Source organism: Citrus sinensis, chromosome 9 (genome assembly GCF_022201045.2).
Source record: "Citrus sinensis cultivar Valencia sweet orange chromosome 9, DVS_A1.0, whole genome shotgun sequence".
Classification (NCBI taxonomy): domain Eukaryota; kingdom Viridiplantae; phylum Streptophyta; class Magnoliopsida; order Sapindales; family Rutaceae; genus Citrus; species Citrus sinensis.
This window is the reverse complement of record NC_068564.1, coordinates 32,095,862-32,122,799: the sequence shown is the minus strand read 5'-3', so window position 1 is coordinate 32,122,799 and position 26,938 is coordinate 32,095,862. Positions and strand designations below refer to the sequence as shown.

At 33.6% G+C, this 26,938-nt stretch overlaps 3 protein-coding genes and 1 pseudogene across 3 annotated transcripts; 2 read left to right on the top strand and 2 right to left on the bottom strand.

Annotated features, from left to right (window-relative positions):
* Positions 1-8,639: 8,639 nt before the first annotated feature.
* LOC102616096 (plasma membrane ATPase 4) lies at positions 8,640-14,869 on the top strand. Its single transcript, XM_006474147.4, has 16 exons — positions 8,640-8,942; positions 10,193-10,312; positions 10,425-10,661; positions 10,981-11,742; positions 11,834-11,956; positions 12,053-12,157; positions 12,251-12,395; positions 12,481-12,645; positions 12,744-12,982; positions 13,091-13,123; positions 13,205-13,286; positions 13,385-13,545; positions 13,648-13,821; positions 13,902-14,084; positions 14,182-14,363; positions 14,463-14,869. Exons 1-16 carry the CDS (start codon positions 8,886-8,888, stop codon positions 14,557-14,559), a joined length of 2,865 nt encoding a protein of 954 aa, XP_006474210.1. The 5' UTR covers positions 8,640-8,885; the 3' UTR covers positions 14,560-14,869.
* A 156-nt stretch (positions 14,870-15,025) lies between these two features.
* LOC112497913 (uncharacterized) lies at positions 15,026-16,866 on the bottom strand (annotated as a pseudogene).
* A 1,715-nt stretch (positions 16,867-18,581) lies between these two features.
* Positions 18,582-21,089, top strand: LOC102616569 (uncharacterized). Its single transcript, XM_006474149.4, has 3 exons — positions 18,582-18,825; positions 18,902-19,072; positions 20,683-21,089. The coding sequence occupies exons 1-3, from the start codon at positions 18,689-18,691 to the stop codon at positions 20,915-20,917; spliced, it is 543 nt and encodes a 180-aa protein (XP_006474212.1). The 5' UTR covers positions 18,582-18,688; the 3' UTR covers positions 20,918-21,089.
* Positions 21,090-22,181: 1,092 nt separating this feature from the next.
* LOC102616867 (nifU-like protein 3, chloroplastic) lies at positions 22,182-24,435 on the bottom strand. Its single transcript, XM_006474150.4, has 4 exons — positions 24,100-24,435; positions 23,914-24,001; positions 23,294-23,592; positions 22,182-22,608 (listed from the first exon to the last, which is right to left on the bottom strand). The coding sequence occupies exons 1-4, from the start codon at positions 24,214-24,216 to the stop codon at positions 22,417-22,419; spliced, it is 696 nt and encodes a 231-aa protein (XP_006474213.1). The 5' UTR covers positions 24,217-24,435; the 3' UTR covers positions 22,182-22,416.
* Positions 24,436-26,938: the final 2,503 nt, after the last annotated feature.

The window sequence follows — 26,938 nt, the reverse complement described above, 5'->3', positions numbered from 1 at the left end:
CACGCGTGACATAAAATTTTTAAAAATACAATGGAGCTTATATATGAATATGAAGTTCAAATTCCCAAGGAGTTGATATTGAAAGGGTAAAATTACTTTTTTAAACAACATTATGTAAAGCATTGCCGTATAAACTTCACCAGACAATCAAATTTAATTGTCGTATATTATACCGTTGGAATCTCTTCGAAATTGACGTTTAATGATCTGTAGAGTCTTAGATTAATAATTAATTTAATGCCAAATTTTAATGATCAGTAGAGCCTTGAAGGGCTAATACAAATAATATTTCTTCTTTTTATTTTCCCTACAAATAAATAATAAGAAGAATACGGCCCTGTTCTTACTGCATGCAAGTCACGTACGTAGTAGAAGCGTGTCCGCAAGCAACTCTTCCATTGACATAATTAATTAAATCAACGAGACACCTACTTCTCCCGTGTTAATTATTTTGTGAAAATACAAACATTATTGCAGCCACGGCCAAATGACAAATCATCATCATCACTTGCATTGCAAATTGTAGCTTTACCTTTAAAATCATAGCCATATATATATATATATATATATATACTAATTAAATAAGATTTACCATTTGGCATGTTTTAAAATTCATTAAATTAACAGTCTACACTTTCATTGTTTAGTAGGTGTACATTTTATTACATAGAGAAGCCTATTGATATTAAAAGTTTTTGAAAATATTTTAAAAAGTACAAATTTTTTTCATTCTATCAAAAGTTTTGAAATTAAACAATACATTTCTCTTAACGTAACCTCGTTTAAAAAAGGAGCAGATTCTTTTGTGGCCTAAGTTTACATTTGAACAAATACATAGGAAAGATTGATATTTTGAAAGATTGATTGTTGAAACAGTAGAAAATATTAAAACACAAAATCTTTGACCCGAAATCTCCCAAACAAAGCCAATTCCAAAACGCATTGGGTTTGAATTTGGCATGTAAAACCTCTCGAGCAATATAATAATGCCTTCGTATATGAACAACAGTGGTAGTGTGTTTTTGCACGTGATCAATGATGCACACATGGCACAAAATTTGAAAAATTTAGGAGAGCTTACGCCGAAAGAGAATCTTTTATCTATTTGCATTAAAAACACCTTTGCTAAGTATTAATGTGATGCGGTTTTCTAAACACAAGTAGCATGTCAAGTTGATGCATTTATATTGCACCCCATGAGATCATATGTGTTCATCAGCATTAAATTTTAGAAAACTGTCAATTTATTCAGAAAAAAGGGATAAATAAGTCATTTAATTGACAATTTATCTTGAAAATATAGAATATATATTTATTACTAGAAAAATGTTTTAAAAAAACTACAAAAAAATATTTTATTAATTTTTTATATACACTGAAGCATATATTTCTTATTTTTAGTATTTTAATTCTTAGTTACATGATTTATGTAATTTATAATTAATACTAATAAAAGTTTATTTGAAAATAAGAGTAATACTGCCATGAAAACTTTTAACTATCATAAAATTAATAAGCGAATAAGTGGCGGTATATACTATTTTCGATAGAATCCGACAAGCTCCTTAAATTTTCTAAACTTAAAAATTAACAAGTTCACATGTAACGTATAAAACGTACAAGTGCTTGTGTGCTTGAGTTTTTATTTTTATTTTTATTTTTTTAATTTTGTGGTGTTATGTACAAAAGGTGGTACTTCAATTTTGCCAAATTATATCATTTGTCCCTTTCTATATATACTGTTTGTTATTTGGCATTTTTTAACCACCGATAGACTACAAAGCTTCTATTTTCGATCAATTGTTATTGTTTTGTTTTTGTCCTACAATAAAAATTAAATAAAAAAAAGATCCAGATTTCTTGCGCATTTTTTTTAATCTTCGTTTGTGGCAATTCGCCTGTTTGAGTCAACATTAATTATTTCACTAATCTTTTAATTTTATTAATTACTTAAAAATTACGAATTGGTTGATAATATCGAGGAATTCCTTTAGATGGAAGAAAAAAGAAAAATGAAAGGGACGGTGAGGTACACACAGTAGTACTTCCAGATCTGACACACAGGAGATCACTGAAGATTTTTTATTTATAAATAACGGTCCTACTCCTCCTACGCCAGGTCTCACGGGCACTTGTCGCAATAACATGCAACTCTGTCAACTTGTTATTTACTCCCTCTACGGAGCCTTGTTCAGATCGAATCAAATAGTTAGAGGTAGGGTTTATTTTTTGGAGTGGGAGTGTAGAGTGTGGATTCCTCCAACTTCAGTATTTATTTACCTTAAAAAAGGAGGGGATGGGAGTGGAAATTCGTGAGTCCCACTTAATTTTGAAGTAGGGAGTAGGATTTCCACTCCTATGGAGGGAGGTGGGAGTGGGAATCCACTCCCCCCTCTTCCCTAAATAAATAATATTTAATAAAATAAATAAATAATATTTAATAAAATAAATAATATCATATTTATTAAAAATAATAATTATATCATATTTATTTTATTAAATTTAATAAAATAAAAATAAATAAATATTATATTTAAATTAATAATATTAAACATTAATTTTAATAAATATTAATTATTTAATTATTTAATTAATAATAATAAATATTTTATTCTAAAAAAATATTAATTTTGTACTATATTATCAATAATAATATTTCATTTGTGTTGCTATTATTAATAATTTTTATTCACATAATTTAAATTAAAATTAATAAAAATTATGATTTACATAATTAAGAATATTAGTAAGTATTATTAATTTAGAAATATAATAAAATATTTATTTTATTTTCCAAATATTTTTTATTAATTTTTTAATTACAAATTATAATTCTGCACATAAGGATAAAATTGTAATTTAAAACAATTTACACTCAATCCAAGATAAAGTAAACAAATAATTAGGATTCTGATTGACAATCCATACTTTCATTTAGTCTAAGTAAACACCCTACTCTCACTCCCACTCCACACTCCTAATCCAAGGATTCACACTCCTCAGGATTCCTACTTCAATCCAAAAAGTAAACGCAGCAATAATGTAGCTCCAGTTTCGACTCTTACAGTCGATATTATACAGTCGAAAGGGAGAAACTGTCCTCCTACCATGAGCTGCTGTTTCAAAAAAAAAATTATATATATATAGTTATAAAAGGTAGTATGTGGTAATGTAATGATATGTAAAATTGTTAAATAATAATTTTCATAAAAATAATAAAAATATTAATATTTTTCATTATACACATCGGAAGAACTTGCAACACTTTCATGGATTATGATGTTCATAGAAAGGTATAGACAGTCGAAATAATTAATAAAAATAAGGTAACGATTCTATGTCGAAACTGCCAAAAGTATCCAGAGAATTTATTGTTTATTTTTCTTTCAGATCACATAAAATAAACCAAACTGATTTTTAGAATTTATAAAATTATTGTACATTTTCTCGATATTAGAGCCTAATCTAAATCTATTGATTATTATCGAATACGATAAAATTGGGAACAAATACAAATAACTAACGTTTCCGCTTAAATTCACATGCATGTACCCTTATTCTCAACGGCTCCTGAATTAACTGCAGAATTTCTAGGGGCTTGTTACCTTGGCCTTAATATATAATTTTATTAATTCTTTTTTAATTTACTTTTTTATATTATAAAACTGTCTTTATTTACTTAAATTATAGTGCAAGTGTCGATGTACACAAAATCTAAACGAAAATGATTGCAATACTTTTTAAGAGCAAGTATGCTGTTTACCTTTTCTTTTAGGATGAGAAGAAGGAGAAGACGATAATGAAGATTCAAAAGGTTGTTTAAAACCATTTGAATATATTTACATAGTATGAATGCTCAATCTTAATCCAACAAACAACTAAAACTTACTAAAGCTTATAATAAGAAATTAAAGAAAACAGTCTCATAGATACTCAGAAACTCGAACTATTAACCTTAGAGTTAAGAAGAGTAGGTGTAAATAAACCCAAGTGTGAGTTTTTTTTGGCTGTTCAGATTGATATTAATTAGTTCAACACAAACCAATGATCAATTTATAAGATTTTTAATCTTGAGAGGTTAGTTTGGATCATATTGAAGTCTTTTATTAATTCTTTTTTGAGTATATTATTAATATTATCGTATGTATCAATTTTAAAACAAAAATATGTGGTTTATATCGCCGAAGTCGATACATCCACGTACTCATCTAGGCGTGACAAAGAAATTCAATCATTAATTTTTTTAACACATAAAATTGATGAAGCCAAAATTTGATGCTAAATTTGATCATCTAAAATTTTCTTTCATAAATTATTTGTATTATTGATACATGACTTCATCTTTAGTGCTTGTGAACAAACGTGATAGGGAGATCATCAAATGACGCTTCATTACCGAATTTAAAATTTTTGCTCTCATTAGTAAACCCTAGTGTGCTTGCCCACGCAATGATTGGGAAAATTATTTAAAATATGACTTCAATTTCTTAGTTAATTCTATTTATAGGCAACTTTAAATGAAACATAAAGAAGTTGGTCATAAAATGTTGGCACCCTACTAAGTTACATATAATGTAACTAACTTACAGTAACCTAATACTAAAACCTAATAGTATGTGAAACAAGTGAGAGATTATGGGTGAATATTTTTAAATTTATTGTAAATTACATCATACGTAACTCATTAGTTCAATTCACAACACTTCCCTCTGAGCAATCATGAGAGCAGAGGCTACACGAGAAATTCTTTTAGAAAAGAAGTCATTTTTTAAATTTCAATAAAGAAGTTTTATTGGCATATATAGACACTGGAAAAATTAATTATTAAAAAGAATTAATGTTCTATTTTATATATTTTTTTTTTGGTGGAATCATTCTCTGATTCTCTCTTTAATTGAACGTTCTAATTGTTAATTATTAAAAAGAATTAATGTATTATGTTGAAAGTATTCTTTCGCTTTATTGGGAGAGGTTATAAGGTATGAGCCTTAAATTATAACAACTAAAAATATTTTAAAGGGGAATTGCTTCCTAAACAAGACATGATATAGATGAATTTGTTAATGTCATTTATATCCATTGAAGGGCAACCTTAAGCAACTTTTATATAGTTTCTCTAGGATTTATTGTTGGAAAGTACAGCAATGAGTGAAGTGCGGTGACAGCTATATCCGAAAATAAAGGAAGAAGCAGAAAAATATAAGGTATTAATTATTATATAAGTTTTGCCAATTAAGCCAGCCAGCCAATCATCCACCAATCCCTGCATCTGGCATTTGCATGAGTCATCACTCACAAGCATTAAAATAATTAATATTCACATCCCAAAATAAAATAAAGAAGATAATAATAAAGAAGGTGAACTTGGTCGGGGTATTATTAGCAACAAAAATTTGGAGAAGACAGTAAAAATTAGAACTTTTCAAATAAACGAACACTAGTGTGTCAAATAAATAACGTTGTATTAATGTACTAACAATATTATTGATAATAACAAGCGGTACATTTATGCTATTCTTTTTAATTGAAATATAGTATGACTAGTAAGGATTTTTTTTTTTTGTTTCAACTGGTACTGCATAGGAATTTAAACGGTCTAGGAATTGACTACAATTTTTCCTTTCAGTTTCCTTGTTATCGTACTTATGTAAATAATTAATAAACAAAATGTTTACTTCATTTTCTAAGGTGTGGTTAATTTATTTTCAATCTAGTAGTTATAATTTATAACTACTCTTTGACTTTGTTTACAATTTTTGTTTTTGTAAACATATGACTATTGGGTTTTGAATTTTAAGATTCAAGTTATTTAATTAGTTGAAAATGGGGCAGGGGCAGATTATTCAATTGAAGTGTAGAAAAATCAAAGGCAGGCGAGAAACAAAAACACTTTTAATGGGTATGATAGGTTATTGGCTTTTGGATCGAGTTTATATGGCCGTCTTTTAATTAATTTGTATGGAACGACAAACTATTAATTATTATTATTTATTAGAGAAGGGATTTCAGAAATCAATAATGCACAATTAACAAAATCTCTTGGAACATTGATAATGATCGTCTCTCCTTTGATCAACAAAGAGCGATGAGCAATACCGTTCTCGAACGGACAGCCATGAGTAGGAACCGAACGTAGGCATGGCCACACTTGATAACTCCATTCAATTTGCTATGGTTGTCTTTTGCTTGATGTATTATTTTCCACATATACTAAATATATATCTAACTCGTTGAATAACTGTCAAGAGAATCCAACGGTCAAGAAGTATGAGCTGGCCTCATTTCTCGTTTCCCATTTCCCCTTTCCGAATCGAGGAGGCAGGGTCATTCTTATTATTATTATTATTATTATTATTATTATTATTATTATTCCTCTTTTTTTTCTTTTTATTTTCTCGCAATGAAAGGGTTGCCAAGGTGCGATGACTTTCGATGATAATTGAGGAGGAAGGTCCCATCAAATTAAAAGTCAATCTTCTGATATAAAAAATTAAAAAAAAATTAACATTATCAGGTTATCCTTACTCTTTTATTTTTTTCAAATAAATTTCATCATTATAAAATATGATAATTTACCTCCACCATGTGCCACCGGTTCCATTTTTTACCTTGCCATGCTTTTCGTCTTTGACAAACTTTCTTCCTATATTACGTCTTGTTTTAAATATATTTAATCTATTGATTTTGAAAATTAAAAATACCTCATCGTAATTGTAAATAAATAAAAAAAAATATATATCTTGCACGAAGAGAATTTTGCTAGAGTCTTTAAAATGCACACATTTACACATGTGTAAAACGATTGAAATTCTACTCCCGCGTGTGACCTTAACAAACCCAAAAATTTAGATGATTAATTTGTTAAAAATTGAAATTCCACGGAAAATCTATCTTTTAATCTTACGTTTCCCACTTCAGCTACCGTTAAATGTACAACAAAGTCGGGTCCACCCCACTTGTGAAGCCACCGATATAGTTGACTTGAAAGTAGCTGTACGCCAAGTACACTGGATCATATTTCCGCCCTTTTTTTTTATTTATTTCCACTATGTATTATTCTGAGTAAAATTTGAACTAGTTTATAGTTTATACAATATAAAAGGGGAAATAAAAAGCTGAGTCCCTTATAAAATTTTAATTACCTCATTATATCCTGGCACTAAAACATGCATTAACGAAAAAAAATACGCTGTAAAATATTAACTCATAAATGTAATACTAGATAAAAAATTGACTCCACACAAATTAAACTTATCCGAATTGTATCTTAAAAAAATCACATTTTCAATTTTGTATACTTTTCGTTTTAACACCACCGATGGATATTTAAAACGCACCAGGATTCTAATATCCACAATTTGATTAAGTTAATTAAAATGTTTTTAAAACGACAACGTCATTGTTAATGATATTTCTTTAAACCGTAAATTAAATATCTCATTATTTATTAATGATATGTTAAATGATCATTAAAAACTAAATGATAAAGTTTGGATTTTCAGCATTCCCTATGTATATTATTCTCATTTCACTGAAGGGTTATTAATTTATTAGTAATGATACAGCCACAAACTTTTGTACAAACTTATTTTGTACAAACTGACGTGGCATTAATTCATTGGTTGAATGAAAATATAAATTAATGAAAACAAATCATGTGGGCCAAGTGATATTTAATTCAACCAATCTTATCATGTCACATCAGTTTGTACAAAATAAGTTTGTATAAGAATTTGTGGCTGTATCATTACTCTTAATTTATTATAGTTTGGTACCTATTTTCCAATTTAAGAGCCAGACTCGGGATATTTAGCTATCTACTGAATAAGTAAATCGAATTAATTCTAAATTTCCATAATAGCCTTAGAAAAAAGAAATTGCCAACAAAAATATCCCAGCATAAATTACATGCCTATGATGTCTCTTTATCAGAAAGTCTTATATGGGAAGTTGTGGTGGACTTTGATTGTCTAACGAAATTATGAGAAATATTTTAATTTTTATCTCACTGATATTAGCTCGCACAAGTTTTTGAAAATTAGTTGTCACCTGTACATTACCAATATTAAAAATTTAACTATTCTCATCTTTTTTATCTACTACCTATCAATTATCTCCTTTTTTTTTTTTAAACTCAAGAGATAAATTAATAGTTTATATAATAAGGAAGGAATTAGGTACAGGATTTTGCTAGAGGTTTACCATAATATGTTTTAACAGTGAGGTAAAACGCAAATTGACAAGGACATTCCTTGAATTTTAAAATCTTATTACTAAGATTATTAATTTGTTTATTTGTATAAAACAAGTCCAAACTCTTAAAAATGTACAAATGTACGTAGAGTGGAGCCCACAAGACAGGGCATCATCAGGTATTCGGGTAACGGGAAGGCCTGAGTGAAAATAAATCCCACGAGAGGGATCGTTTAATTTTGACTTTATGTATAATCCGTCAGTCACCTCACCACCTTCGCCGTCATTATCAATCAACCGACAAGTTACCAATAAGAATAGGGAGCGATCGATCAAATTTCCCATATTACATCAATACAAAAAAAAATAAAAATAAATAAGAAAGAAAAAAAGAAGCGAAGGCCCCACTTGGGGCAAGACATTAAACGGCGGGCCATATTGTGAGGTTGGTTCTGGCCTTTGAGAGTATAAAAGGAGACTCACGCATGGCAGAAACTCCATTGCCCTCTCTTCAAGGCTCTATATAGCTTTGTACCTTGTTCTTCTTCTTGGGATACATAACAATCTCATTCAATGTTCTTCACTCCCTCTTCTTCTTGATCCTCGAAGAACAAAAAAAAAAAAAAAAGAATAAAAGAGCACACTTTTATTGATACTATTAATTTTTCATTCAAAGTTGAGTTTGAAAAGATATGGGTGACAAGACGGCTATTAGCCTTGAAGAGATCAAGAACGAGACTGTCGATTTGGTATTGTTTACTCGCTTTCTTGCGGCTTTTCATTTTTTTCTTTTTGCCAAGTTAATTGCATGTTTAGTACGAAATGAGATCTGTGAATGAATACAAATTTTACCTCTTTTTTTTTTTTTTTTCCTTTTTTGGTATTTGGTTTCATATTTGCTATAAGTTTAGATCAGACGTATGGAACAATTATGAGTTTTGTTCTTGAATGGATTTTCTGTTTCGATGAACAAAGTCTGAACTTTTAAGTTAAAATAAAATTTTCTTTTACGCTTCAATCTGTTTGTAAAAAGGAATCTTTGTTTCTAAGGGACCAATAGCCATTTGATAGAAAAAAAAAAAAAAAGGCCGAGCAGCTTAAAAGTTAGATTTTTATTTTTCTTTTCAACTTTTTCCCAGTAACCAAACAGACCCCTCATAGTTATTCGTTCCAAAGTGGATCCAAACACGTAAATTAAAAAAAAAAAAAAAGAGAGAGAAAAACAGCTAGCTAGCTAGCTAGACTTTGAGTTGGATACGTTTGGTTTATTTTTTATCTCAATTATTTTCTTAAGTTTAATTTTTAACTTTTATTAATTTGTTTCACTGTCTCTCCCTGTGACTTCGTTTTTGTTACTTTGGAATTTTAAGTACCTTTTCCGTGGTACTTTTGTTCCTTTTTTTTTTTTTTTTTCCTTTTCCTCTCAGTTTGTGAAAAATAAATAACTTAAATACCCTTTTTGTTTTCAAGTGTTTTCTTCTTTTTTATATGTAACCTCACATTCAACTGTACTGAGTACGACTGACCTATTTACCTGATCGAGTTTTCTCGGATTCATCAATTCATTTAGTACCGTTGCTTTGACTTTTTTACCCCTCATTTTTTTTCTAATTTACGCATGCGTGGCAAACCAAATTAATATTTTTCATGTTGGGTTTCGTACGCGTGTTCTTCATGCACCTATCGTGTGTGGAGGAAGTGGGGGGCTGTCGAGACCCAACTTGAGCAGAACACTTTTTTGGTCTTACACGCCGTTAGTCAACGCTTTCTCCTTTGGCCCGAGTTAACTCAACCCTCTGAGTCACGAGTCAACTCTTTGACCGAGTCATTCATGCCATGTTACCTAGAATTTTAGGAATGGCCAAATATTTGTAGCAATTAGGTAACGTAAAGTAATTGAATTTTATATGGCAACTACGTAAATGGAAATTGGATACATAAATTTCATTTGTATGTGTTGATGATTCTAATGTAGCTGTGGTAATCGATTGATTTACAGGAACGGATCCCTATCGAGGAAGTGTTTGAGCAGCTGAAATGTACGCGAGAGGGTTTAAGTTCCACGGAAGGAGCCAACAGGCTTCAAATCTTTGGCCCCAACAAGCTAGAAGAGAAAAAGGTCTTTTTGTTTGATGACATACATAATAGCAAACATAACAATTTGTTTGAGTCTCTAGTTTGTTGAGTTGTGATACTGATTGTTTGTGATCATCATTTTTGTAAATGAATAGGAAAGCAAAATCCTCAAGTTTTTGGGGTTCATGTGGAATCCACTCTCATGGGTCATGGAGGCAGCTGCTGTCATGGCCATTGCGTTGGCTAATGGTGAAGGGAAGCCCCCGGATTGGCAGGACTTTGTCGGTATTGTTTGCTTGTTGGTGATCAACTCCACTATCAGTTTTATTGAAGAAAACAATGCTGGTAATGCTGCTGCTGCTCTTATGGCTGGTCTCGCTCCTAAGACTAAGGTATCTAGCTTAGCTTGTGTTTTGCATGCATGCAGATTTAGTGGGCTAGCTCTTTTTTGCGGGAAAATTATCCAATATGCTCAGTTTTATGAGTATATACTAGCTTATAATGATTGGAATGTCATGTGACTTTTTAAAATATTAAGAGCATGTGTTCATTTTGGTTCTTATATTAATAGCCGTTTGGATTAATGCATACTATGAAACTGTTTTGATATTTCATAGCCATATTTGATAAAAGCATGTTATGGAGACTTCTTTTATTGTAAAGAATGGTTACATATCTTTTCACTCATATTCTGTGATGATGTATGTGTAGTTGCTTAGGGATGGTAAATGGAGTGAGGAAGAAGCGGCAATTCTGGTTCCAGGAGATATCATTAGCATCAAATTGGGAGACATCATCCCTGCTGATGCTCGTCTTCTTGAGGGTGATCCGTTAAAGGTCGATCAGTCTGCCCTCACAGGAGAATCTCTTCCTGTCACCAAAAATCCTGGTGATGAGGTTTTCTCTGGTTCTACTTGTAAGCAAGGAGAAATCGAGGCTGTGGTTATAGCCACTGGTGTGCACACATTCTTCGGGAAGGCTGCTCATCTTGTGGACAGCACCAATCAAGTTGGACACTTCCAGAAAGTGCTTACTGCCATTGGAAACTTCTGTATTTGTTCCATTGCAGTTGGAATGTTGGTTGAGATCATTGTCATGTATCCAATTCAGCACCGCAAGTATAGAGATGGAATTGACAACCTCTTGGTTCTCTTGATCGGTGGCATTCCCATTGCTATGCCGACTGTTTTGTCAGTGACGATGGCTATTGGTTCTCACAGGCTGTCTCAGCAAGGTGCCATCACCAAACGTATGACTGCCATCGAGGAAATGGCTGGTATGGATGTCCTATGCAGTGATAAGACAGGAACACTGACCCTTAACAAGCTGAGTGTTGACAAAAACTTGATCGAGGTGTTTGCGAAGGGGGTGGAGAAAGATCATGTGATGCTGCTTGCAGCCAGAGCTTCTAGGACTGAAAATCAAGATGCCATTGATGCTGCCATTGTTGGAATGCTTGCAGACCCGAAGGAGGTATTTAATCTTTCCACACAGTTTATGATGTGCTCTGGAAATACTTCTTTCGTTTTTACTGATAACATCAATCTGCATGTACGTCTTGCAGGCTCGAGCTGGTATCAGAGAGGTGCATTTCTTCCCATTCAATCCTGTGGATAAGAGGACTGCTTTGACCTACATTGATTCTGATGGCCACTGGCACCGAGCAAGCAAAGGTGCACCTGAGCAGGTAGCCTTCTTTACCCTCTGTCCAACTTGGCCTCACTCTGGAAACCCTTCAAAGGTTTACTAATTTCTGTTTTAATTATTCTATTTCTTTTGACAGATCTTGGCTCTTTGCAATGCCAAGGAAGATCTTAAAAAGAAAGTCCATGCCATTATTGATAAATATGCTGAACGTGGGCTTCGTTCATTAGCCGTTGCTAGACAGGTTTCTATTCACACTTGTGTTTTATTTTATTAACTTGCATTATTTTATAATAGAAAGCATCCTTTTATATTTCCCTGGCTGCAATGTCTACAGGAAGTGCCTGAAAGAACAAAGGAAAGTCCTGGTGGTCCGTGGCAGTTTGTTGGTTTGTTGCCACTTTTCGATCCTCCTAGGCATGACAGTGCTGAAACCATCCGCAGAGCTCTCAATCTTGGAGTGAACGTTAAGATGATTACTGGTATTACAATTTGTTCATTACCTATCCTACTAAGTGGTTATTTGTTTCCTTTAAATAATGCTGACTTGTACAACGACAATATCAGGTGATCAACTTGCCATTGCTAAGGAGACTGGCCGGCGACTTGGAATGGGAACTAACATGTACCCTTCTGCTTCTTTGCTTGGTCAAGACAAGGATGCAAGCATAGCTGCTCTTCCTGTAGAAGAGTTGATTGAGAAGGCTGATGGGTTTGCTGGAGTGTTTCCAGGTGGGTCTTCCTCACATACTGGCTGGTCAGAATGCTCAAGCAAGAATTTTTTAAATTGGACAAATATTTCTTATCATTTTTTTGTTCTTTCTCTGCAGAGCACAAATATGAAATTGTAAAGAAGTTGCAGGAGAGGAAGCACATTTGTGGAATGACTGGAGATGGTGTCAATGATGCCCCTGCTCTGAAAAAGGCTGATATTGGTATTGCTGTTGCTGATGCTACAGATGCTGCAAGAGGTGCTTCGGACATTGTCCTCACAGAACCTGGACTGAGTGTCATTATCAGTGCTGTGTTGACTAGCAGAGCTATTTTCCAAAGGATGAAGAATTACACTGTATGTTTCTCTCTTCTTTTTTACTAGAAGAAGCTTATGCCCATTCATTTCGAGTAACTCACTTTTATTCCCTTATTTTTTTTCTTTTTTTTGTCCTCTTTTTGGCAGATCTATGCAGTCTCTATCACAATTCGTATAGTGGTAAGTAGATACTGGTGTTTTGAACAATGTGATTTAACATTAAATGCAACACATATTGATAGTTCCTCTGTCTTTGTGCAGTTTGGTTTCATGTTTATTGCTCTCATATGGAAGTTTGACTTTTCTCCATTTATGGTATTGATTATCGCCATTTTGAATGATGGTTAGTGCATAAGATGTTCCATTTTTTTCTTTTTAGTCTATGAGCTTACAAGTAGTGATGATTTTGAGCATTGAGACCATTAATTTTATGTGTTTTAGGTACAATTATGACAATCTCCAAGGATAGAGTGAAGCCTTCTCCTTTGCCTGATAGCTGGAAGCTTAAAGAGATATTTGCTACTGGAGTGGTGCTCGGAGGCTACTTGGCATTGATGACTGTCATATTCTTCTGGGCAATGCATGAAACTGATTTCTTCCCTGTAAGAGAGATGAAAAATTTGCTTTGCCAGCTCATCCATTTAATGAACCTTCAGAATTGCTCAATTTTATCCGGCTCTAACTTTGCATTCTGACAAATGCAGGATAAATTTGGTGTAAGAGCGATAAGAGATAGTGAGCATGAAATGATGGCTGCTTTATATCTACAAGTGAGTATTGTGAGTCAGGCTCTCATTTTTGTGACTCGGTCACGCAGCTGGTCATACTTGGAACGCCCAGGACTTCTTTTAGTCACTGCATTCGTACTTGCACAGCTGGTAAGAATTTTTTCCATTTGAATATTTTCTCAGAAAATATATTTTGAAGGATGGTTAGATTCATGCTTTGCATTTTTCAGGTGGCAACTTTGATAGCTGTATACGCCAATTGGGGTTTTGCAAGAATAAAGGGTGTTGGCTGGGGATGGGCCGGTGTCATTTGGCTTTACAGTATTGTCTTCTATGTCCCACTTGACCTAATGAAGTTTGCCATCCGTTACATCTTAAGTGGAAAGGCTTGGCTCAACTTGCTCGAAAACAAGGTACATCTTCTTCCACAAGAATCTTTTAATTTAATTGTAGGAAATGTAATTCGCAATTCAATGACTAAAGTCTACATGTAACCTATCTATGTAACAGACTGCATTCACCACCAAGAAAGACTATGGTAAAGAAGAGAGAGAAGCTCAATGGGCTCTCGCGCAAAGAACCCTTCATGGGCTTCAACCACCAGAAACGAATAATCTCTTCCCTGAAAAGAGTAGCTACAGAGAATTGTCTGAGATTGCTGAGCAAGCCAAGAGACGAGCCGAAGTTGCAAGGTACATTACCATCCATTAACCATCCTAGGAACTGAAATACTTTCCACTGTCATCTAGTTCATTAACAAGAAGCAATATTTTCCTTTTTGATTCTAACAGGCTTCGGGAGCTTCACACACTCAAAGGACATGTCGAGTCAGTGGTGAAGCTGAAGGGCTTGGACATTGATACGATCCAGCAGCATTATACAGTGTAAAAAGCCAGAAGGAAAAAACATTACTCGCGGAAAAAGGGCCAGTTCAATGACGGCCTTATTCGAGAGAAGGTGTCTCAATGATAAAAGGGCTTCTAGATAGAGATGAGAGCTTGTTTTCGCTATAAGTCTCCTAGTGTTTACTTTTTTTTTTTTTTTTAATATCAAAATGTATTTCCAATGCCGGAAGAATGGATTGTGTATTTTCAGCGCCGGAAAGAAAGGACTGTATTGTAGATTACATTCTGCATCGCATGCAATGCAATGTAATGTTACTTGTTGCATAATTTTCTAGCATCGATGCTAGTTTCTCCTTGCTTCTCATTCCTAAATTAACCATGGCACACAAACACAAGTTACCTTCAAATGGACGACCAATTTGAAGCCGCGTACTAAATATATGCAATCCTATGATCATTTTGCAAATTTTACATCAAATGAAAAAGTAGCATTTTGACGTATAATGAAAGATAAGCACTGTTCAACGAACTCATGGATGATGAAAGTTTCACTTATAGCTGTTTAGCACATCACTCATTCCCTTTGCTTCTAATCCGATGAAGGTACATAAAATTACAATTTAACACCAAACTTCCATCCATACTCTTTAAAACAAAACTCTCCACCAACACATTACTTGCAAGTTCTTTCCAACCAGAATCACTTCTACTCTCTTCTACTTTATATGCTTCACAATTTTCCTTCCAACCCTCTTGAGTCTTGCAAACTTCTTAAACCCTCACAAACTACTGAACATAAACCTAACTTTACTTTTCTTTTCCTCTCTTCTTGAACAAGAGCTCTAAACCAAATAAACTCATCATGAATACCATTTCCACTTTCCTCATAAGTAACTTGCCTTCCACCCAAGAAATTCACTTCCCTTTGTACATCACTGGCATCCAGAAGGATGGCATTGCCTTTGTTGCCGTTATTGATGACGCATGGATAAATCTCTTCCCAATATTGCTCCAAATTTAGTTTGTAAAATGAAGATTTCTTCATTTGATTCCTCAAAGACATCTCCTATTTCACAGACACAAACGGAGTGTACCATTTTCCAGTAGTTATATGTGTAGAAAGTTTTTGAGAAATGGGAAATTCAAATTCCGGGAGATGATTTAGAAGTGAGGAATCAAGGCTTCGAGCTTCATCTAACTCCAGTTATTTTGAGATGGAAAGTAGCATCCGTTTGCTTCTTAGGAAAACTGGAGGGTAACTGTTAAAGAAATGGCCTTAGCATAAAAGGCACCGCTTGCCACGTCTACTTATTTCCATTCACTGATTTTGGTTCCTGTGATCCAAAGGCTTTGGACTCACATCACTAACACTTTTACAAAAGCAACAGTTAATCATACCCTTTTCTGTTGAACATGTGCATGCTAGCCTGCAAATCCATATTTACAAATAACTGTTAAAAGCTATTGCTGGGCCCAGAAACTTAAGTTGATTGGTAGGGCGCCTCAAACAATAAAATAGTATTAAGTTCTTGTACCCCCTCTCACACGTGATCTCATATCGGTTGTGGAAGGGGTTGGTGGTGATCTTATAAGTGTAGGGAAAAGCCTTACCCCATGAGTTAATTTTTGGGGTTGAGAGAGGTCTAGATCACCTAACACTGGTATCAAAGCTCAGGTTCACAAACATCTCAGCCCAATAATCCAATTGAGAGAGTTGAACAAGAAGAACGGGTGTTTACATCGATTGTGGAAGGAGCTGGTGGGCTGGTGGTCATTTTATAGTGAAGGAAAGTCTTAACCCTTGTGCAAGCTTTTGGGGCTAAGAATATGCAACGTCAATACCAAGCAGACTAATGCAAAACCAATACAAGCTTGTCGCATGGAACGAGCCCAATTAAAGGTGGAATAGAGAAAACCAAATCCAAATACCAAAATATATAAATGATGAGATGTAATAATCTCATTCTTACCATTTATTTGAGCCATCTGCACGGATAACACAGTAGTGGTTTGAAGACGGGCTTATTGTGCACAGGAATGAACAAGAGCTTATCTCCATAATTTGATTCATCAGAATTGCTCAAGATTGTGTTTTGAGGGAACAGAAGCTTTCCAGTAATACAAGGACCGCAGCATCAGCACGATGTATCTTCATCATATTGCTTCTATTCTCTGTCTCTGACTACTAAGAAACCAGAATTAGAAGCTTCGGGTGGTGCTGAAAGCTCACTCAGATTTATTCTGTTTCTTGAAGGAGGCTTTGACACATACATTATTTTTCTCCCTCATTCTTCTGAATACTCATTGTCCCACACACACAGTTTTGAAATGTTTATATGCAAGAAAATTATCCACAGGATTAAGTAATTTCACACTTAAAATATTTTTGCTGAGCATTTCTTTTCAAATATTCAACTTTTCAAATAAAAAATTAACTTTTTCACATTTAAAATATTTCTGTACGTTTGAATAATGTGAATATTGGAATCAATATTGTTACAAAGCTACTGCCTCATCTCATCAGCCACGAATGTAAAAATTTACTTTGATCATTAATAATACCTAAAAAAGACTTGCAAGCAAAGGCAACGAAGAAAACCTTAATTATTATAACATTATTACTCATAATTTTCAATCATATTATTATATAGTTGTTTTCAATAGATTTTCACTAGGATTCTATTTGAACCATTTAATAGTTGTTCTCGCCGAATCCAAGTTAAATCCTATTCAAACAAATAAATTTATATTTAGGAGGAGGTTGGACTAATAAAGACTTAAGTTTTTTTTTTTTCTCCTGATGTTTGAGGGAAGAGGTATAGCTGAAGCCATCCAAGTGAAGAACTAAGATGATTTGAGAGGTAAACTGAGGTGTTATGAGTTTGGAATAATATAGAGAGTTCAATAGAGCCCGTGAGAGTTAATATAGAAAGTTGATATAGAGAGCTTGGGGGTATATCAAGTGCAGTTGAAAGATAACTTTTAGAGAACTTATTTGAGGATCTGTGTAGAGCTCATGGTATAACTTAAGTGAGCTCATATATGAAATATAATATGAGCATCATAATAAGAAGAAAATAAGTATAAATAATGAAGAAAATATAAGATTTTTAGCCATTTGGCCTACATCTATAGGAGTAATTTATCTCAAATCTACTATATAAAAATATTATATGATTAGAGAAAGTTTTTTTGAGAGGTGAGGTGGTCAATATCTTCTATGAAAGTATAAATTTGAAGAAAAAAGGAGATAAAGCAGCCTCTTAAGAAATCAAATCTAAAAAAAATTAAAATTAAATATGTGGAGCTTATATAGAAGTGTTTCTAAGGATGTCTTGATAATTCTGAATAGCTAACAAATTTTCATTGATTTGTCTACCTCCTCGTCTTTTTTTTTTTTTTAATAAAGACTGTTAAGGAGTGCTGACATGTCATTTTTTCTTAATTACTATGCTCAGCTAATCTATTTTCTCATTAGCCCCTTATTTGTAGTGTAAATGTCAAAGATATTTATATATTTTATGATGGCATGCAACCGCACATGCCAGGGCTCATCTTTGCTATTTTGAATCCTACTTTTAGTCTTTTATCACTTGAACCGTCCAAATCTACTGAAACTATCCTCCCCTTTGAGGATACCCCTGGCTTGTCTTGAATTACATTCAATTCCAACGAAATATTGTTGACTTTTTTCTTTTCTTTTTTTATACAGCCACCTGTAACTTGTCAATTGGTCTAGATCAGTGTCCTCAATTTACCCCCCAAACAATAGTAATTAAAGTAAAGAGAATTCTCGGATCATCCCGATACATGCAATTCTCCCTGTTGAAAATATTTCAAATTATATAAAAAAAAAAAAATCTAGTATCTACTATATAACCATATATATTCATTTACACAAATATATTATTGCATTTATATAAAAAATAATAATAATTCGGAAAATGAGATTGGACAAATGGATAACCAGAGGAACATGCAATTCTTTGAAACTTCGAATCAGCCATCAAAATCTAACCACGTGGCACACTCGAAATCATGAATGGATGAGCATATTTTTGTTCCAAACATGGAAGCACTAAGTTCTAAGTTCTAACAAAACAAAATTAATCAACAGAAAGAATTGATTTCCCCGAATTTCGTCAGTGTTCAAATTCAGCAAGAGTAAAAATATGTCAATCGCAGCATCTCAACAAAGCTTCTTAACCAACGCTCTCGTAACAACTCACAAACCCAGAACAAAAATTGTCACTTCTGTTAAAGTTATCTCATGCACTAACCGACAGGACGACCAGAAATATTCTTCCAGGTAGTGATTTCGGTTAATTCAGTTAGTTTCCCATGTTTCGCTCTGCAACCAACTAATTTATTTATTCATTGTTCAGGAAAAATGATAATCAATTGGCAAAGCTTGCAGTAGTGACATTAGCAGCTGGAGTATTGACTCTGGGGTCAGTCGGTGATGCAGTGGCCGCCAAGAGTGGTGGCAGAGTTGGTGGTCAGGCTTTCCGGCCATCGGCTCCTCGTTCAGCTCCCAGATCTTATAGCAATTCAAGGTTTTATTTTTTACGTTTTTAACTTCTAATTGCTCTTCTTTTGAGTTATTGATTTAGGCTACCATTTCCCAATTCTTGTCTAGAGAACTATTTTGATTTTAATACAGATTTTGGATTTTTTTTTTTTACCATAGCTTGTTAAATTGGAAAATTTATAACTTGCTATGAAAAATTGGCTGGTTTGGCTATGGTGAGAGTTCTCACTTGTGGTTCATAAACCCCATTTTAATCTCACTGTAATTGTTTCGAAAAGTAGAAATATTTTGACTTAGAATGTGTCGGTAATAATGAATGTGTAAGTTCATTTCTAAGAACGGCAATTGAAATAACTCAGTATAGGGATATACTGTGAGGTCCAAGTGTAATCCTTGAGCTATATTTTCAAGCCCTCATTTTTGCTATGCTGAGAGTTGTCAAATGTGGTGTGGTTCACAAGTCCTATTTTAATCTATCTGTAATTGTTTTGGAAAGTAGAAAATTGATTATATTAATGAAGGCATTGCCTATCAGAAAAATAAATAAATTAATGAAGGCATCGGACTTATTATTTGGCGTTGCACGTTCCATAATAATGAATAAGTTCAGTTCTAAGAAGTACAATTGAAATGACTTGCAACATTAGTGTATATTTTTTGAGGTCCAAGAGTATTCCTTTGAGCTATGTTTTCAAGCCCTCATTTTCCTGAATGGATTGCACTTGAATTAACATTTGAACTATCAACTTTTGTTGGAAAATTGCTGCTGATGATTCTAGAGGACCTGAAACAAATTAATTAATCCAGAACAAGGGTAAATATTTGGATCTTTAAGCAAAATATTCAGCCTCCGAAGGCTCTTGGTTTCTGGGAACGGATCAAGTACCTTGCTCCTGATTATAAGAAAGGGCGTCTCACTAGTAATAGGCATCTGTCCTTTTCATCTGTGATATTAGCTTTGTTTCCATCTAGAAGGCATGAACAGTTTTATGATGTATTTAGGAAACCTTTACTGCAAACTTCTGTGATTTACATGATGTTTTCGTAATGTTAGCATGTCAAACACAAATGTGAGGACAGTCTTTTAGTGTTGCTTACAGAGTCACAGATATCTTTTTGCTTTAGTAAGATTCTAGGATTGCCATTGCTGGCTGGGCACTGGAAGGAAGCCCGCTGTTAGTTTAAAAACTATTGTGAACACTGAAGCAAAACTGAAAGACTTCCGAGAATGGTAAAGTAATGCATATACAGATACATGCAGTTTTATATTGATGCACTAACTAATGAGAAGTATGGTAACCTCTGGAATTTCTGCATAAATTCTGACACTGTTGTTAAGTACATCCATCTTCCATTCTTGCTAGCAATTCAGTAGTAATGTTAATGCAACTTGAAAACAAGTTGAATTTGGCTGCTGAGATTGGAAACCATGTAACTGGATTATTAGGTAAATCGTAGCTATGGGACTCAAGCTTAACAATATAGGTATCTTTGGATGTGCACAACAATGAATTCTACCTTTGAACTTGATATATCATTTGGCAAGAGCTTCATTTACCATTTAATATGTGAGGTTGCATTCAACTATTTTTCTTTTCATCAAATGTTGATATAATTGTGTTTCTTTCCGAGCAGGACCAATATTTATATCAATCCGCCAGTGGCTCCTCCTTTGGTTGGTGGTTATGGGTATGGTTCATACTATGGTGGCTGGGGTTGGTCACCATTTTCCTTCTTTGTACCTGGTCCTAGTGTTGCCATTGGACTTGGAGGAGGATTCGATCTTTTGGCTCTGTTTTTGTTTCTTGGTGCTGCTGCAGCTGTTGTGAGGAAATTTTTTGGGTCAAGAGAAGATGAAGAGGATTACTAGTTTAAGATCAAACATTTCAACGGTGAATACTGAATATATTTTACCTGCCTACTAGTAGGCATTTCAGTAGCCAGCTAGTATTGTATTGTTAAAGGCTACAGTAGGGAATCTTGTGCTGGTCACGTAATGTAATTATGCTTATAAAGGAGAAGAAACTTTGTGGTGCCTACAACTCTGCTGGCCAACACATAATTTATATAGCCGCAAGCTAGAATTGAAAGATGTATAACGAAACTCAGAAAACATAGACTTTCCGGACTTTGCAGATAAGTGCAACATTTGTATATAAAGAACAAATTGGACACAATCAGTTTCTTCCATTTTTATAACTTTAATCAGGAACAAGATTTTCATTTTAATCCATATTACAGTCTATCGGCACCACCGAGTATCTGAATCCGTATAATTGTAGCATAATTTTAAAATGATGAGTGACAAGATTCAGAAAAGGATCTTACTGATAGTGGATGAATCTTTTTCAAAAGAGTGGTGACGTTACACAAGGAAAAATCTTAGCAACAAAGCAACATCTCCCAGCAAAGGAAAGGAAACAATGATGGTGTTATCATGCGTATCCTGGGGCAATTTTGCTGAAGCCAAGATTCAGAAAGACAGAAAATATAAAGGAATTTAATTGAGGCTTTACCCTTTTATGTGACCTTTAAATTTATCCCCTCATATTTATATTTTTCATGTTTTGGCTTCTCTAGGTTTGTAATTTATCCATTGTGGCCTCTATTGAACTAGAATGCTGGTTCAGTTTGGGCTAGTTTGGAATTGTGGTCACTAATGAAATAAGTTAAAAAAGTACCTTAGTATTTGATCAGTTGTTGATAAGTTAAAAAAGCATAGTAGAAATAAGTTGTTGATTAAAAAAAATCTTTATATTTAATAAATTATGTTGTTGCATTTGCTGAGTTTAAAAAGCAAAATACATGTGTTTGGTAAAATTTTATTATAAAGATATTAATACACTATATAATGCAAAAATAAACATAAATTTGAATTGCTTTCTATTTATATATAAGGGTTTATGAAAAAATATGATAAAATTATCTTTTTTGTTAAAATATATTTTAAAAAGGTGTGATATCTTATAAAATGAATTGCTTATAAAAAGCAATCCTTACTTTTAAAAGATATTGTCAAAATTGGGAAACTTACAAAACAAGTAAGTTTTAAAAAAATTTACTAAATAACATTTTTGTCAAGTGTTAGATTTGTAACGTGATCTTAGTAATTAAACAAGGTGGACTCAAAGTCAAAGTACTCAACGGCAATATGCAGAAAAATGTATTGCACAAGAAGATTGGAAAAAATACATCATTTTGTGGCAAGTAGTCGATTCCTTATCAGTTACATCTACAGAGGTTTACAGCAAGGGCAACATAACTCTAATATTTCCCAGGTGCAAAACTTTTTATATGATAAAGTTGATACTGGATTATTCATTGTCGATTGTTATCTTTGCAGCCGATGATGTTTGTGATGATTCTTCATCAATCTATCAACTGGACAGCTGCAATGGAAGGTATCTTTTCCCTCAACTTCTGTGTCAAAGCCACACGAACAGTCATAACTCCAGCTGCAGGACCACTAAGCCGAACTCTTACAACATAGTCATCAATCTGGATCAGCTCAAGAATTCCACCACCAGTGCCAGCAAGGTATGGCCTAATTTCAGCAAGAACCTGAAAAGTTAAAAATTTTCAGCCATTGCAAAGTGTTCGTATCTCTCTTTCATCAAAAACTTCATGACCTTTCTTAAACTCTTGATTAGGGGAAGAAGTGACGCCAACTCCTAGAATTAATGCTGATATAATAGTTCTCAAGGGACAAAATAAGAAGATTATTTTGGAAAAGAGATCGTAATTGTTGCAACAAACACTATGAAGACAGTTAAATCATACAACTTTTTTTTTTTTTGAAACTACGCACTTTGCTAGTCGTTTGGGCAAAAATTATGACCTTTTTGGTATTTGTAAATGTTAACATTCTCGTCATTGTCACCAAGTACAAAGACGGTTAGTTTTACTTGTCGAATTCAGGCTACAGGATGCGATCGACTGAAAACGCCTCTTAATAAATTGTGTCTCTATGAAACTATAAATGGCTCTACTATTTTCAAGAAAAACCAGACTATCAAGTCGTGAGATTGAGGGATATTAATCATTAGAATCTTCTGAATCCACTTATCTTCCTGTAAAATCTTTTCAGTCTTTTACTGTGATAGCTGTCATACTGAAAATATTCAACAAAGAACCAAAATACTGGAAACAATCAACAGAGAACATATTGTTTCCAAACCATATGGTGTCAGACAATTTCATGGAATCACAAGTTTGTAGCACAGTTCTATAAGGTCTGTTGTCTAACCTTTTCAATGTTTTCCTCATTTAGCTCAAGTCCTGTCTCAGTATCCAGGATTTGCTCCACTTCCAGTATCTCCGGGATTTTATCCCGAAGCCTGGTTTCAATTCCCATCTTTAGTGTCATTGTTGAGCTTGGACAGGATCCACATGCTCCTTGTAACTTCAATACCACAACAAGGCCATCTATCTCATGCAAAGCCACATTGCCCCCATCAGCCATCAAGCCAGGTCGTACCTCATCCAACACTCTCTCCACATTCTCTTCAGTTAACGGCAGGACGCAGCATGGTGAAACAACAAGTCCTTCAAATTGAATAAGCACACCAATGTCACAATCTCATTCAAGATTACTTTAATATTAGGTTGAAGAATCCGATCCAAATTCAACCAAGACAACAAGCGTGGCTTAGTTGATCTTAGCTTCTTGAAACATTCAGAATTTTTTATTTCCAAATTACCCCAAAACACATTAGTCCACAAAAGATTCCTCATTTTTTAAAGCTCTTTCAAAGCAACAATTCTACATTGTACAACAAAGTTTCTTGTGACTAAAAACAATATAATTGAAAGCCATAGGAATTAATGTAAAATATGCAGATAAATGAACATCTAAAATTAGTTTACCTCTATGCTTTCTCCGAACATGGTTCAAACTAAATCCAAGAAAAGAGCTTTGTTTTGAAGAAAAACCACTGAAATCAGAAATGGGATTCTGCCGAAGAAAAAAAGACAGCAAAATAATAATCAGTCAGTTATATAAACAGTCACCGAAGCTAGTGTAAAAAATTCTTCAACAGAGTTGAATGGCACCTTAAACAGTGATAAACGGAAAGAAGCTGATGTTTTTTCCGAAAAAGAAAAATTTTGGTTGAGAATTGCAGTTGATGATGCTTTGAGACCTTGAGTTTGAGTTGAAAGCGCCCCCATATTCCTCTGCTTTATAATGAAAAGCAATGACACCCCATGAAACTAGAATGGCGCTGCCACAAAACTTCGGCAGCAAAACCAAATGGGAACTTAATTCTTGTCTTTGTTTTTAATTTTTTAACCTTGTTGGTTTTTTTTTGCATGGTAGATATGCTGTATTAGTTGAAGATGATGATAAAGGAAATCTGCCAATTGTGCTCCAAATTTGTGGATAGAATTTACGGGCTTAATCTTATGATCATAGTCTATAAGATTGAGAAAGGAATGAAGCCACGTTGGAGTTTGAGAAAATACAACAATGGGATTAAAAAAAAATATATTGTTTCGGGCCTTAAGGGTAGAAGCCTTTTTAGTTCTTCCCCCATCCCTGGGCCTCCCATTTGATGAATGCTTGATAAACGAGAATTAGCTTCTATCGTTCTTACTTTGCTGCTGTCAGTCTCTTTACTTTTTCCTTGTCTTTGGATTACCAACACCTTAGTTAGATATCTAATATGATTGCCTGAATCAATTTTATTATAGGGCAGTCAAAAAAAAATTACGATACCCAGTTTATTATAGTGATTTATGTATTCAATTTGAATGAAATCTACTCATATTTAAAAGAAAGACATCGAAATGAGTTCGAATCCTAAATATCATAAAATCATGGTATATTCATTTGATGTAACCCCTTAAAGATGTTTTATGTACTTGAACTAAAGTACTACAGAACTTATAACAAATGCCAAAGACACTGAATATAATCCTAATTGAATTTGCTAGCACCTTCATGTTTCTCACCTCCCTTCCCTCACTTCTTTGACGCAAGCAAGGGGATTTGATTCTATATTTAGCGAGTAAATTTCGACTCCTTTGGGCCTACAATCTCAAGGCTATAACAGTAGTCGATCTTATCGAGGCTTTGAATAGATATGTTTGTTAATGCTCAGAATAATTTTTTTTTTTAAAAAAAAGGGAAAAATTGCCAGCATCTTCCTATGCAATTAGCCGAACCAATATACTAGCTGATCTAAGCATGGCTTTCGACAGATACATTGTTATTAGACTTGGACAGTTGTAAAATCCTCGCATAGTGCTCCAGCAAAAGCCACCCAAAGGAAAGGAAAATAAAAAGGAATAAACTTAAATTCACAGGTGGATGAAGTTGGCAAGTGGAATTTTGCAAGTTTCTAGGAAATATAGGTACATAATCCATTCTTATATGTACTTCAAACAGCACAACGAACCCAAATCACAATCATTTTTTACTTGAAGAACAACTCATCCCAACACATGGGTTTCCCTCTTTCTCCCTTTTTTTTTTTTTTTAATTTCTCAATTCGGACAACCTAACAGATCTCCTCCAGGGGCAAGCAATGCAATCGAGTTCTCAAGATTCTTGTCTCTTCCCCTCCCCTAATTCCCAGTACAAATCTGTCTCCAATAATACCTCTTCCATGTGATCTACCTTGATCGGCGCATACATGCTTGTCATTTTCTTAGTGGCCGATTAATAATTTATTAATTATTAAAAAAGTGTGTAAAACGATGCTTTTGCTTTACACTTCCGTATGTAATTTTTTTATTTAAATCAAATGACAAATGAACATTAGAAAATTATCAATGATTTGGCGAGCAATAATTGAAGTCGAGGGAACAAAAGGATATACAAGAACGAAAGTTTTTAAAAGTAATAACAAAAAGGGTGGGCAGGGGCACTGGAACAACGTGGGATAGAGAAGATATTATTGTAAAATGAAGCTTTAAAAGTATTGGATCAAGAGACGATAAGCTTTGGCCCAAAAATGGAGAGATTCCCTTTGCAAAATTACTGTTTGTTTTTATTCGTTGATACGTCTTATTCCGAATCTGATGCATTGAATGTGGGAACTCAACTCAATTGGAATCAACAGATTTTCTAGTTTTTTTTAAGAATGACCCTGTTTCAGAATCTTCCACTCATGTTTATATTTTAAGGATTTGATTGTGACACGACAATTGCAGCAATGTCATAAGCTAGAACCTGAGAAATCCGTAAAATATTTACTCCTATTATAGAGAAATCAAACATGAAATCGTTGAGCGAATTGAAATCATTTTTTAAAGCTGGAGAGGAAAGTGAGGAAGGGAGTTTTGTTTGCATAACTTCAATTACATGGCTTTGAAACTTGCAGGGAGCTTTAAAAACACCTGTTCTGCTTACGTCTTACATTTTGCTCAGCACAAGTCATGTCAATATCAAATTTAAATCTTAAAAGGCCAAAAACACAATCTTCGATATAAAATTTTATGATTTGAATTTAATTCCAGTTCTAAGTTGAGGTCAGCGCAAAGAATAGTTTCGGAACTTAACCCAAATTCTTCTATTTTTCAATAATTGTAATATTACCTGTAATCGTGTTGCAGAAACATATTTATTTCTATCTCTCTAATTTTAAAAATAAAAATAAAATTCTTCTAGATGAGCGTTAGCTGGAATGGGAACTTCATATGTTCGGGGGTCAACAAAGGTGTGTAAAATATTTCTGATTTTCTGTTCCGAATTCTCCCATTTGATTGGATTTGTTCAAAGGTTTAATTAAAAAATTTCTTGGGCGTAACGCAAAGCCAACAATCAAGTGTTTTTGCATGTGAATGAGGGATCAATCAAAGTTTGAATTCTATGGATTTAATAATCCACATCATCAGATTAAACTAATTTTCAATCTCAAACCATAAATCAAGTGGCTAGGAAACCAAT